Raw genomic sequence first — 14282 nt, forward strand, 5'->3', positions numbered from 1 at the left:
AGGATGCAAGAACAGGCAGGAACCTTCCATAGAGACACAGCAAGCTGAAAACCAACTTCAAAAGACAGGGAGGGAAGGAAAAGGGATGCAAGCCGCTCCAGAGGACCCGGAGACAAGGCCCTGTAGACAGCGAGGCCGAAGGAAAACAGGGTTGGGGGGGTGCGGGAAGGAGGGGGTACAGAGATCAACCCTGGGTGGGGAGCAGACAGCAAGCCCATGTCCACGTCCCGGGCAAGGTCCCTGCAGGCCACGCAGAGCTGCCCGGTGGCGGCTTTGGCATTACCCTGGCGGGTCCAAGCTCACACCACACAGACACTTCCCACAAAGGAGAAGCAAACTGCGGCGGTGATGTCAAGACAGGGACAAGGATGACAAAGGGCTGAGGGAGGAGGAGACAAGCTTGGACAGGATCCTAAGTGCTCACAAGCCCTTCTTGGGCTCCACTTGACACCACGGCCTCCCCATCCTTGGGGGGCCCTCAGCCGGGGTGCTGGGAAAGCAGACACATCTTTCAGCTGCCTGTGAGATCACCGACGGACACCCAGGTCAACGGACAAGCCCTCCTGACTAGGGCGGGGTGGTGGCGGGGGTAGCCCCAGGATGGGGGGCTTTCTCAGAGAGGCTCCAGAGCGCCAGCCAGGACACAGAGCAGCATGGCAGCAGTGTCCCCTGAGCAGCTAAGGACAGTGACAGTGGAGGACCCCTCAAATGTCAACGTCGTGGCCTCTGGCAGCTGCCAGGAAAACCAGAAGCAGAGACAGGACCGCTGTGTGTGTGGGGGTGGGGGGGAGCAGAATAGGGACCCGTGAGCAGCCGCGTCTCCAAACCCTGCAGCCCCAAGGTTGCCTTCACACCGGCCCCTCACAAACTGTCTTCTCTGTGAACCATCCAGACCTCCCTCCCAGCCCAAGATGAAGCCCCGCCCCCAGCCCTCTCTGGACACAATTCCGTTACCTCAACCACGTTTGTACATCCAACTCCCCCCAGAGTGGCAAGTGCCCCTTGAACCAGCGCCAAGGTCACCCAAGGAGGAAGCAGCCTTACGCGCGAGGCCACTCCATGTGGATCAGGCCCTGAACTGCAGCTCCTGGGGAAACACGGGTTCAGAGCCTGTTTCTCTGCTCATCACATGCTTGTCAATCAACCAATACACAGCCCTGCTTTGTTTTGTCTCCATTTAAGTTAATATCGTGGATTTTTCAGCTGTGGACGCAGGGCAGTGACCCAGGCCGGCTGAGACTCCTGTGAGGCCCGTGTTTCCTCCGTGACACACACCCAGACTCCTGCACTTGGGACACGCACAGCATCTCAGCACTAGGCCCCGGGGGCATTCTGATCAGAGAAACCACCCTGGAAAAGCACAAAAACATGAGACCCCAGGCACTACACAGATGCAGGAGAGGATGCTCACTCAGCAGGAGTTGAAGGCACAAGGCTGCATGGCCTCGTGGGGCCCTGGCCAGCAGTAGCTTCTGCTGCTGCTCTTGGCAGGTTTGTGAGTCACACCATTCCAGGGTCATACAATTGGGTACACAAACCCCAGCTGGTGGACAAACGTGCAAGCACGTGACCTGCAGTCAAGAGGGTCGACTATTCTCCAGCACCGACAGAAGTGTTGGCCTGTGTGCACAATGACACCGCCAAACCCTGCAGGGTTATGAAAACGAGTGAGTGTGCACTTGTGTGTGGGTGCGTGTGGCAGGGAGTGTGCACGGCTGCCCCACGGCATCATTGCAAGGAACGCGGGGATGCAGACTGAAGAGAATCAGAAGGTCCTGTCCCGATCATCTAAGCCCCAGGCCAGGCCCCACCTGTTCTACAAAGAGATGCGATGTGTGGGGCAGGGGGTGGGGGGGAATCGGAGCACCGACTCAGGAAGCTTCTGTACCGAGATCCCGGAGCCTAAAGGAAGCCCGCCCCTGAGCACGAACCCCAGTCCCGGGCCATCCCTCTCTTCCCCTCTCTGTGCACATGGGTGCACTGAGCCCAGCCCGTGGGCCTGACGACGAAAACCAGGTCCCTGGTGGCTCCGACAATAGATCATCTGCCTGCAATGCAGGAGACCTGGGTTTGATCCCTGGGTCAGGAAGATGCCCTGGAGGAGGAAATGGCAACCCACTCCAGTATTCTTGCCTGGAGAATCCTGTGGACAGAGGAGCCTGGCGGGCCACAGTCCATGGGGTCACAAAGAGTCGGATACGACTTAGTGACTTCACTTTTCATAGCCTGTGATGCCTCCCCACCTGTGAGCCCTGCCGCCGCTTATCTGCCAGGTTAGCCACACAGGCCTCAGAGCATCAGGGGAGTCAGCTTGCTGCTTAACAACAGAAACTTGACTACAGTTACATAAAGAAGAAGATAAATTTTTTTATAAAAGATGATTTTCCACTAATTAACAGCCAGGAGTATAGATGCTAAGGAAACAAATGAACCACTAAGTAAAAACTAGGCTGCTAGAAGGAAACAATTGTTTCAAAATCATGTCTGTGAAGGGCAGACTAGACCCTGCTCTAATAAAAGGGTTATTTCTGGGGGAAAAAAAATATATATATATATTTTTTTTTTTTTTTTAATTCACAAAAACAGATGGCCACTCTTGTGTGTATTGGACAAGATTAATTCACCTGCATTCAAACCAAACTCCTTCCTTACCCTCTGTGTGACCTTCACTAAGGTCACTAAGCCACCAACCCCCATCTCCTCACCTCCAGCACAAAGATGCTCTACTAGCTAAACTGGCTAATACAGTAGGAACGGTCTCCCGAGGCGCTGCCCTCCTTCACAAAGAACCGCCACGCAGTCCTCTGACAGCCGGCAACCCGCGCATAGGATGGGAGGCCGGGCTCCATCACTCAGTGTCTGCTTAAAGCCACCCACTTGCAGAGCACGCCCGCCCCAGGGAGGCCACCACACAGAAGACTCTTGCCATTTCCCCTGCAGGAATGACACCCTGACTCAGCATCCAGGACCCACTGGCATGGCCGCTGCCGGAGTTGTCTCAACTGACACAGCACACAGACAAACCGCTGAGTCCAGCGGGACTGGCCACCAGGCATGGTGTCCTGTTCCACAAGCACACGCTCATTCTGCATGTGCCCACGCTGCTCACACAGGCGCTGCAGACGCCTCACAGAGACCACAGGGACCGCCCCCATCCCGGCACGTTTCCACAGCTGCACGTACCGGGAAGAAAAAGGCTAATCCAGGGGCAACAAGCTTCCTGCAGGAGCATCATCTCGGACTTTTCATCTCCCAAAAAGTAAAGGAATCCTTCTAAGGCCACTCAAGACCCTCCTGAGGGCTGCCTATAACCACACATGGTCGCCTAAAGATGTGTCTGTCTCTGACGTCACCTTCAGCACTGAGCAGCAAAACCCTCACCACTGGGACTCACAGGAAGAGAAACGACATCCTTGGACCATCTGTGAGGGCCAGGTGACACCTGGCTTCCCAGCAATTCACCCAGGAGGCCATGGGAGGCCGCCCCCGCCCCAGGAGCCCTGGGGACAGGTGTGCTGCGCCCGAAGCTGTATCTCAGCCCCACTCAGGTAGCTTCACCCATCACATCAGACCCCGCCTGCCGCTCCAGAGTCCAGCCATTCCACGGTCCAGGGTGAATTTTAATATACGTATGGTTTGCGTTGCAGTCACCAAAGGAGCACAAAGTGTCTATGTTTGTACATATTCACTTAAAACAAAAATAATTTAAGGCAAATGGGGTTTTGGGATCTGAGATATTTCACTGTTTCCTCTTACAGGGGTGGACATACACCTTCATCCTGGGATGGGTGGTCCTTGAAGCCCTCCAACCACTGCCTCCCTCCATGGAAACACTGCACGAGGGACAGCTCCGGTTCACACAGGCCCAGCCAGTGTGGACAGGCACCCCACGTGACGTCTTGGGCTTTAAAGTTTCTACGCAGTGGAAACACAGTTTGAATCCAGCACACCCTGGTTACTGATTACACGGACTCACGTGGACCCAGCCAGGCACACCTGTGTCTCTGGAAACGTAACAACTAACCGACGGTCTGCAGGTGCCTGTGTGACCAGCGTCTCTGGCAGGTGGTGGCCAGGCTCCCATGCTCCAGCGCTGGTCTAAGTCCTCGCTCTGCCCCACAAGCTCTGGCCCAGGAGCAAGTTACCCCACCTCCTCTCTTTCAGCCTTAATATCTAAGCAAGGTCCCAACAGCAGAAAACCAGGGTGGCCCAGGTGGAAATCAGGACAGTGGAGGTGGACAGTGACAGCTCGGGTCACGCTATCTACGTGTGACATACTACACGGATGCAGGCGTGACCAGCCAAATGGCTGGGGTGATGACCCTACATGCCAACAGCATGCGACATACACAGCACGGCCTTCGGGAGACAGAGACCGGCTCCTAAGAGCCAAATTCAGTGGGAAAGACCAACGGGAATGAAAACTCCAGACAGAAAACGGCGGGTGCTGAAAGGGATACAAACAGGGGTCTGTCATCGTCCTCACCACGTTTTCAGGTCCCATGTTCCCCTTTCCTGTACCATTACAGTTTTAGAGACTGTGCTGCCTCTTTTTAATGAAAATGTCAACAACTCTCATTAAACGCAGGCTTCTTGAAACAGATTAATTGTTTTCAAGGCATTCTTTTTTAAAGAGGTATTTATTACAGTGAATTATTCTTGACACTGTGAAGTAACCTGATGATGCTCAGATGATTTAGATTAAGACTCTAGAGGTAATGAAGCTTTACATCTACTCTTTCTCTGTCATGAGAACAAAAGTGAAAAATGTAAACTAGTACTCTAACATTTTAATTCTCTGCCCAAGTACACACTCATGTGTGTGTGTGTGTGAGAGAGAGAGAGATCTAATACCCTTCCTAAATCTCACCCAGGCAGGGTATTCTAATCTTTACATTTGAAAAATTACATACCTTTCCTTTTATGCCTCCCTTTTTTGAGACTCCTATACATCCCTCAAAACCCAGTGAAGTGCTGCCACCCAATTTCCCCAGGCAATTACTTAGACACTCTTCTGGATTCCCAGGATATCTGTGATTCCTCTAACATGGTACAGTTCATACTGCACTGAATTATTTATAGGTATATTTCTCCCACCAGAGTCTGAGATACTTGCTGTGTTATCTGGGCACATATTAAGTATAAATGTTTGTGAAAAAATGAGCAGATGAATGGACATAGGGATGAATTCAAAACAGGATTACAATAATCAGACTCCATCCCAGAAATAGAATGGCTCAGATTTTCCTTAAATCACATCATAGTATACATTAGCAATAAAGTTTTTTCTATTTCCACAGTATGACAACGTGTGTACATGCTAAGTCACTTTAGTTGTGTTTGACTCTTTGCAACCCTACGGACCATAGCCCACCAGGCTCCTCTGTCCATGGGGATTCTCCAGGCAAGAATATTGGAGTGGGTAGCCATTCCCTTCTCCAGGGGATCTTCCCAACCCAGGGATAGAACCCACATCTCTTATGTCTCCTGCACTGGCAGTTGGGTTCTTTACCAACTGCCATCTGGGAAGCCCTCTAACAGGGTTCAGAATCCTATATATTTTTCTGAATAAGTATTACCCCATTCACCTCTGACCTTTTAGATCTAATACTAATATAGTCTTGGAAGCAAAAGAACCACATAAATGAAAATAGAAAAAACAATCCTAAATACATTTTACATTAACTTTTGCTGCACTTACACATGCATAGACTTTATAAAAGTGATGGCTAATTCCCCAAATCTCCTGTTCACCTTCTTTCCCAATGAGATCAGTCTTTCCAAGGTTTCCTCAATGTTTAGAAACACATCTTCTCCACTCCGCTGAGCTTCACACAACTTCACATAGGTAAACTTCTCAGCTACCGTTTCTGGCATGCTAATAACAGAATCGCTGTCTGCATCTCTTTCCTTCTCTCGGTCTCTCTGGGATGGAGAGGAGATGTGTGGGTCACCCCGTTCTCACTGCCACACAAGGGTGATGACAACCACAGTGCAGTGTGGCTCTGGCCACCAAGGAGATGGACTCCCTCACACCTGTGTGAGGTATGCACACAGGCAAACCAGGCAGGCAGCTTGGAAGAGGCAATCCTGCTGTGTAACATCATGGGCACACAGAGAACATCAAAGGACAGGCAGAGAAGACGGGAGTGAAGCCCGGGGCGCCCAAGGCATGAAAGGCCGAGACCCAGAGCAGAGGAGCCATGAGGCCACCAGAGTCCAGCCCCTATCTGGACAGGAAGAGCAGGTGGGGGAGCCTGGTGTCCCAATGGCCACCACCCTCCTCAGACACCATCCTCTCCAGCCTCTGCCTCTCCCCCCAGGGATGGATGCTAGGACAACACGTCACAGCCTGGCTCAGCAGGGGGAGAGCAGAGATGGACATTCCCTCCAGCAGGGCCCAAGGGACACACTGACCACACAGGCAGAGACAGCCAGGGCCACACATTGAGGGTCGGGAAGCCATGAATAAACCACAACGTTCAATCCACTGCAACCCAACTAAGACCCTCGCCGCTGCAGGCCCAGGCTGTGTGCAGAGCAACACTGAAAGGAAACCTGCAGCCCCCACCTCAACACCTAGGGAACGCAGACCCACAACCAACACAGAGACACAACCACATCAGAAGTCTACATTCCTGGAGTGGACACATAACAAACATGGATATAACCAACATGGACACAACCAACCTGGACACACAACCAACACAGACAAACAACCACACCAGAAGTCTATGTTCCTCCAGTGGACACATAACCAACATGAACACACAACCAACACAGACACATAATCACACCAGAAGTCTAAATTCCTCAGGTGAGGATGGAAATATAAAGAAGGCACCGCCAGAGCCCAGAGGACACACACACATACGAGATGCTGACCCAGAACTTGGGCTCCAGTGGGTAGGAAGGTTTTGTAGAAGAGGCAGTATTATCACTGAATCCTAAAGAAAAAAAGCTGTCTCCTGAGGCACAGGGAGGAGAGGATGGCAGGGCGGGGTGGGGGACCCGACCCCACAGCCCATCAGGTGACAAGTGACCAGAGAAGAGCAGGGGGCAGACTCGAGGCACATGGGACAGGGGCAGGAGACGGCCTAGCAGAGCAGACCCGGGCAGCAAGGTCCGGCGAGGCGAGTGCCTGGAAGCAGGTGGCCAGCGCCTTCAGGGCAGGAGCTCAAGCGGTCTGAGCAGGAAGCAGCGGTGTCGGGGGCTGAGGGACCCTCTGTCGGCGGGACCAGGGTGGGCACGGGGGAGGCTGGAGGCTGAGGAAGGAAATGAGGGAAAATGCAGGCCTGGTCACCGTCCACCGAGCAGGGCCCCAGCCTGAGGACACCTCCAGGCCAGCAAGGACACAGAGGGCCAGGGGGCTGTCCCACCTCTGCTGGGCACCTCAGGCTCTGAACCAGGCAGGGGGCCTCACAAGCCCGCAGTCAGGCCTCCCCGCTACCCCATGGTCACCAGGTCTCTGCCCCAGAGGGGCTCAGCCGGGGACACGCGGAAAGGGCGGGGGCAAGGAATGGGGCAGATGGGCCCCTGGAGAAGCCCCCACAACGGGCCACAGCCTTGAGGACACAGGTCCATCTGCTATGGACAGAACATGGCCTCTGACTGCCCACTTGTCCATCCCTGCCTTCACAGCACTTCACCTTAATGCGGGCTGCAGAAAACAACATAACATATATGGGCTACACTTTATGTACACAACTTTTAAACAATTTGACATGAGGCACTGAGATCTACGCTCAGAAAACTCTGGAGACCACCATTCCAGGTGCCCGGCCAGCTGCAGTGAGTGCTCTCTGCCTCCACAGGGAGCTTCCAACCCACTGGAGACAGGAAGGAAGACACAAGAAAAAAGAAACTCATAATAGTTACAAATAATTATTATATTTTTCTATTCCTTTTCGCCTACAAGAATATCTGACAGTAATTTCCATCTCCCTTGTCTCTACATAATGAAAATCTTATGTAGCTCAGAAAAAGGGCCGATACTCACTGCATGGTCTATTTCTAGTTTTAATTACAATGCTTGCCAAAGCTGGGGAGAGATCATTTCAATTCATTTCAAAAATTACTCCCATTCAATACCAGAAGATAGGATTTTTCACAGTTTTGAATATTTTATTTACTGGGTAATGAAAATGGCTCAGCATATAAATAAAGCATTTGCTTTAGAAACTTTGGTCTAGAGAAGATTGAGGGCTGACATCTATTCATAACAATGAAGTGGTTTTCTTCAAAAAGTGAAAGCCTACACTCCCCTTCCCACCACCACCAGTTTCATTTCTATTTATAACCTCGAGAAAGAGTGGTTCCCAGCAAACGTGAGTCAGGGATGCTGGCGAGGTAGCCCGCTGCACTTACCGATCCATACAGCTCCCCCTTCTCATTCATGCCGAGGTAGAGTCCACTGTCCACGCCACGGATGCTGACCAGACCCACGGCTATACTGATGAACTCCAGGATCCCTGCAAGACCGAGACAGAGGGACACAGGTCAGGGCGTGGAGCACTGCCCTCTGCGTGTCCACAAGCCTGGGAGCACCGAAGAGGAGCATTTACTCAGGAACCGTCTTCTCTTAAAACCACTGCCCCAAAGAATTGATTTTTCCACTAGATCTTAGCTTCTAGTCATGAGACAAAAACACTTATCAACATGACACATAACAAAAAAAAAGTTTTTAAATAAAAAGCTAGCATTTCTCTTTTAAACTTTTTATTTTATATTGGAGTATAGCTGATTAGCAATGTTTTGATAGCTTCAGGTGGACAGCAAAGGGATTCAGCCATACATATACATGTATCCATTCTCCCCTACCCTCCCCTCCCATCCAGGTTGCCACATAACACTGAGCAGAGTTCCCTGTGCTGTACAGGAGGTCCCTGTTAGTTATCCATTTTAACTACAGCCGTGTGGACATGTCCATCCCCAACTCCCCCCAGCCATCCCTTCCCCCTAATCTTCCCCCCAACCTTCCCCCACCCTCATAACCATAAGTTCATTCTCTAAGAAAAAACCTGGTATTTACACAGATGTGGTAAGAAATGACAGGTCAGATAAGCCAGTGTACATGTTCTAACTAACTTATATGAGCATAATGTAAGAGAAAATTTACTTCTACTTTAAAACTGTGAAATGAAGTATCCGTGTATGGACATGGATTGGAAAAAAGTTCTATTCAGAGAGAAGTCTATGTCTCTTCAAGTAAGAATGGAGATGCCAACCAAAGACTTCTCTGGTTTACATCGAAAATTATCCAGCTCTCTCTATCCAGTATAACTGTATTATGCTCCATCTGGAAAACTAAAAGGCCTACATCCCAAATATTTCTGCTTAAACAAAGTATTGATTTTTCTCTGTGCTTATCTAAGCCGCAAAGAGATAGTTAGGCAATTAAGATAACACAATATTTGGAGGAAAAAAAAAATGCTCATTCCAAAAAAATGCTCTTGATTTAAAATAGACATGGATTACTATAACCCAAAATCAAATCAACATAACAATCTTATTTCCTTCTTTCCTCTTGCTTACCTCACTAAGAATAACATTGCCTAAGCTGGGCATAAATCCAGAATTTTATAGTCACACAACAGCAGCTCTAGGTTCCGTAACAATAGTGTTGTTTTAACATGACTATCCAATGGCATTTTGGAGACAACAGTAAGACACTCACGCTCAGCCATTTTCTCCACATTTTGTATTAAAGTGCTACACTCTATGTAAACCTTGCATTAACACATACCAAATACTGCATTACCTTGCAGAAATATCTGCAAATATTAAAATAATTTACTTACATTTTAAAAGTTTAGAAAAAAATAGGGATAACACTGCACTACAGTCTCCTGTGACTTGTAAAAAAGCACTTACATGGATTTTTAAACAATTAATTTTGCAACTCTCACAAAACAGACTGTGCAGCAATCATAGCAAGACATGAAGTACATAAATCTAATAAAGCAAAGGTTCCAAGGTGATGGACAAAGAGAGACTGCTTATAAAAGGGTGTTCCTAGTCCTGTTATAAGCACAAAATGTAACAAATTCTTTGAGCTTAGTTTACAGACTGTCCATCTGAACCTGCAAAAAAAAAACCAACTATGTATTTTTAACAGAATGTGAAATAGTGTGTGGGAAAATATGATGAGAAATTGCCTTCTGAATCTGATAACTGGTGAGTCTCGAATGAAAAACACATCTGAAATAAGTTCATTAATCAGCCATTCCCTACCTCACAAAGCAAATGGAAAGACAAATAAGGCAATATTTCCATGAGAGTCAGTTCATGTGAGATGCACGCCCTTATTGATGAATCATTTTATTTCATTATGCCACATCCAACTCTTAGGATTAAAAATAACTTACACTGTGGCATTTTATTACTAAAGGAGTCACATACTACAGTGTGAGTCTCTTCTTAGCTACCTGAAAACACACACTGTAAATCATAGTAATCCTGAAATAGGATAAGGAATTCATTAACATCCAATTTTCATTGTAAAATGGAAACATTTTGCCCCATTGCAGCTGAACAATTTAATACACTATGTCAACTGAAAGTCATAAAACTAAAAGATACTTGCACCTTCTAAGAGGGTATTTGATGATCTTTGCTTTCCCTAACATGAGGCAGCTCTGAGAGAACTAAGAACAGCTATCAACCAACGTTGCCCATCAGCCCCAACAAAACCTAAGTACACGAGCTCTCACAAAGCCATGTGCCTGGTTGGTCTACAGGACATCCGGAGCACCAGTCTCGTCAGTGACAACCCCAACAGCCGGGGTCCTCCAGCATCTAGTGTGTGCCCAGTGAGAGGCCTGCCACTCGGGCCACATAACAGCCCAAGGCGTCATCACATGCGAGCCCTCAGATGACATATGGGGGTACTAGGCTTAAGGACAACCTCCCTGGGAGCAATCAGACTCCAAGGCCTAGGTCCTTACTGACCACGCACATCTTCCCATCAGCTTTACCTTTCCTCAAAAGTCTGGGATTTCTGTACCACTTTTTTTTTTATTAATTCATTTTAATTGGAGGCTAATTACAATATTGTAGTGGTTTTTGCCATACATTGACATGAATCAGCCATGAGTACACATGTGTTCCCCATCCTGAACCCCCTCCCACCTCCCTCCCCATCCTATCCTGCAGGGTCATCCCAGTACACCAGCCTTGAGCACCCTGTCTCATGCATCAAACCTGGACTGGTGATCTATTTCCCATATGATAATATACATGTTTCAATGCTGTTCTCTCAAATCATCCCACCCTCGCCTTCTCCCACAGAGTCCAAAAGTCATTCTTTACATCTGTGTCTCTTTTGCTGTCTCACATACAGGGTCATCGTTACCATCTTTCTAAATGTCATGTATATGCGTTAATATACTGTATTGGTGTTTTTCTGACTTCCTTCACCCTGTATAATAGGTTCCAGTTTCATCGACGTCATTAGAACTGATTCAAATGCATTCTTTTTATTAGCTGAGTAATATTCCATTGTGTATATGTACCACAGCTTTCTATTCCATTCATCTGCTGATATATATAGTCATTCTCTCACTAGTGAAATGGAAGATGTTGGCGAGATGAGACTTGGCTGAGCCAGCACTCAGGACAAGCAGCAGCAGAGGAAATGAAGAGCAGGTGGGCTCCTGTGTCTGCACTTTCCTCACACAGGACATGGGAAGGTGGGCAGCTCCAGGTGCTAACATACTGATTTTGTGCACACACAACATAAGTTCTGAAATGATTATTACACATTTTGGAAATGAAAGTGGTAAGAGATCAATCTTGTTATCTCCTGGCATCAATAAGACATGCACTCATTCATTAAATCAACAAACTAAGGAGTAAGCCAATGGGCATCCCTGGTGGTTCAGCAGTAAAGAATCTGCCTGCCAAGGCAAGAGACATGGGTTAGAACCCCAGGTCTGGAAGATCCCCTGGAGAAGAAAATAACAACCCATTCCAGTACTCTTGTCTGGGAAATTCCATGGACAGAGGAGCCTGCAGGGCTACAGTCCATGGGGTCACAAAGGAGTCAGACACCAGTGAGCAACTGAACAACAACAAATTGTAAGCCAAGCACCACACCCTTTGTTGAGAATATGACGATGAGCAAGGACTAGACTATGACCTCAAAGAGCTTCCCATCTAGTGGGCAGGACAGACAACCAGGTAAGTGTAATGACAATGGGGGGGGGTGCAATGAGAGGTGGGTATTCATGGTAGGCAGGCAACTCACTCAGGCTGGGAAAGGGGAGTCTGGGGTGCTTCCAAGGGTTAAGACCAGAGACAAGTCTTCAAGGAGAGAGACTCCAGATGAGAAGGAGCTACATCTAGGGACCCCAGATGAAAAGGATGTCATCACCTCAAACTAGCATCCTTAGCTCTGCAGCCCCTTAAGACGCAGAGACCTCAAAAGAACAGCCCAGCTTTTCATGAGGTCACCTCGTGATCTGGGGGCAAACAGAATCTAGAACATCTGAGTCACAGCTGCTCCCCCACATGCAGAGCTCATCAGAGCTGCAAGGCCAGGAAGACCTGGCAACATGGCAACAAGCCCCCGCCCCACCCAGACTGGAATCCTTGATATTCCTGGTATTATCCTGTCCACCAGGAACTCCAGAACCTCCAGCAGGTGGGTTACCCTCTCTCTGGGCCCAAGCCAGTGCCAAGCATCTGCTTCAGAGTGCACTGATCTGAGTGGGGTTGCCCCCCTCCATGGCTGTTTCCACCAGCATGAGACACAGGGTTGGGGGTGGCTGTTGGTTCAGGAAGAACCTGGGGAGAAGGCTTCTGTGTAGACACAGAAGGGCAAGAAGGAAAGAACTAGGAAGAGTAGAAGGGAGGGAGGGAGAGAGTGGCCCGTCTCTTCTAGGCAGTGCAGAAGGGCCACAGCCATAGGCACTGATGGAGTGACCTGGGCAGCTGCTCTCCGTGATGGTGGCATCTAGCTGTGCCCTTTCACAGCAGGCAAGCACGCCCATGAGAATGCAGTCCCTGGGCCCAGGAGGTCTGGTGGGGTCTGACGGGGCCCACGGTCATCTGTGGTCCACAAGAGGCCAGGTCAGTTCCTGAACCCCTTCAGGAAAATGACCTCCGCACAGCATCCCCCTGACCCCAGACTCACTAGGTAAGTAGTGTTTGGCCCCATGCTCTGTTCACATGGACCATTACCCCAAAGCTGGTCCTGCTCCCAGGAGCCCCTCAGCCCTGGGCCGCACCTCCGCTGGCCCTGGGAAGTGCGTGGACCATGTGAAACAACCCTCCAGCCTAAAAGCCCCCAACACTTAACAGACCTGCATTCTTCAGAGGACAAGAATGTGTGCAGGCTGTGGAGAGAGGCACCAGGGCAGGCTTTCTAAAATAGATTAACCTCCCCCCTCCAGCCCCCTGCTTGGGGAGAACCGCACACCAGGGCTGCCAGATCAGTCATCTCAGAGCCTGAGGCCTTGAGCAAAGCCCAGGGTTCATTTGGGAAATAACTAGCTGAACAGGAGCCATCACCTTACCGATTTTTCCAGAATCCGGGCCTATCCTGAGAACAGCATCCTTTCCCTTACTGAGATACTGAAGAACAGATACACAGAACTAAGTTGTTTCAAGCGAGACCCCTGGAAATAGGACTGTTTAACCTGTCTTTTTAAAGCACGGCTATTGATCATATTTCTCCCCTCTGGCACTACTACTACACCTGACCCCAGGACCGGCCGCCCCAAGGCTCCGGCGAGGACCAGCCGGCTCCGCACCAGGCCAAGTCAAATAGCGGATCAGGCCCCAGGCTCCCTGTTTTTATTATCCACATTACCATTTCTTCCACTCATTTTTCTGCTCACTCTTTCCGTCCAGCAGTATTAGGGAACGAACCGTCTGGTTCCCCTGGGCCTATCACCCCAGATGGGATCCCGGGTCCCCTTCTCCGGGCCTGGCCTCCGCGCCAAGCCAGCACCCCCCACCCGGGGAAAACAAAGGGCCCCCCGCGCTCCCCGTGCCCGCATCGCGGCCGCACAGCTCCTGCAGGCACAGCCGCGAGGCTCCCCGCCCCCCGCCCGCACTGCCGCTGCTGTGTCACCGCCGCAGCCGCAGTCACCTGCGTGGGGGCGCGGGGGGGGGGGGGGGGGCGTCTCTCCCGCTTCCTCTGCCATTTCCCCTGTCAGGTGGAAAACGCACCTTATGTTTTAACCGAGGTGCAAGCCCCCTTTGCCCCCTACCCACAGCTCCTCTCCTCCAGAGGCTCGGAAGAGAAACCCGGGATGCACTTGAGGTCCCCAGGGCGC

The 14282-nt window shown here is 50.1% G+C and overlaps 1 protein-coding gene across 2 annotated transcripts in view; it reads right to left on the reverse strand.

Moving 5' to 3' along the window:
• Positions 1-14282, reverse strand: part of FGF9 (fibroblast growth factor 9) — a 29132-nt gene that overhangs the window by 9179 nt on the left and 5671 nt on the right. For both annotated transcript variants that reach the window (XM_086329737.1, XM_086329736.1), the window contains exon 2: positions 8368-8471. In XM_086329737.1, coding sequence (XP_086185863.1) covers positions 8368-8471 — 104 coding nt within the window. The remainder of the gene's footprint in view (positions 1-8367; positions 8472-14282) is intronic.

This window comes from Bos grunniens, chromosome 12 (genome assembly GCF_055505025.1).
Source record: "Bos grunniens cultivar Pamir isolate PY7600 chromosome 12, Bosgru_T2T1.0, whole genome shotgun sequence".
NCBI classification, from domain to species: Eukaryota; Metazoa; Chordata; class Mammalia; order Artiodactyla; family Bovidae; genus Bos; species Bos grunniens.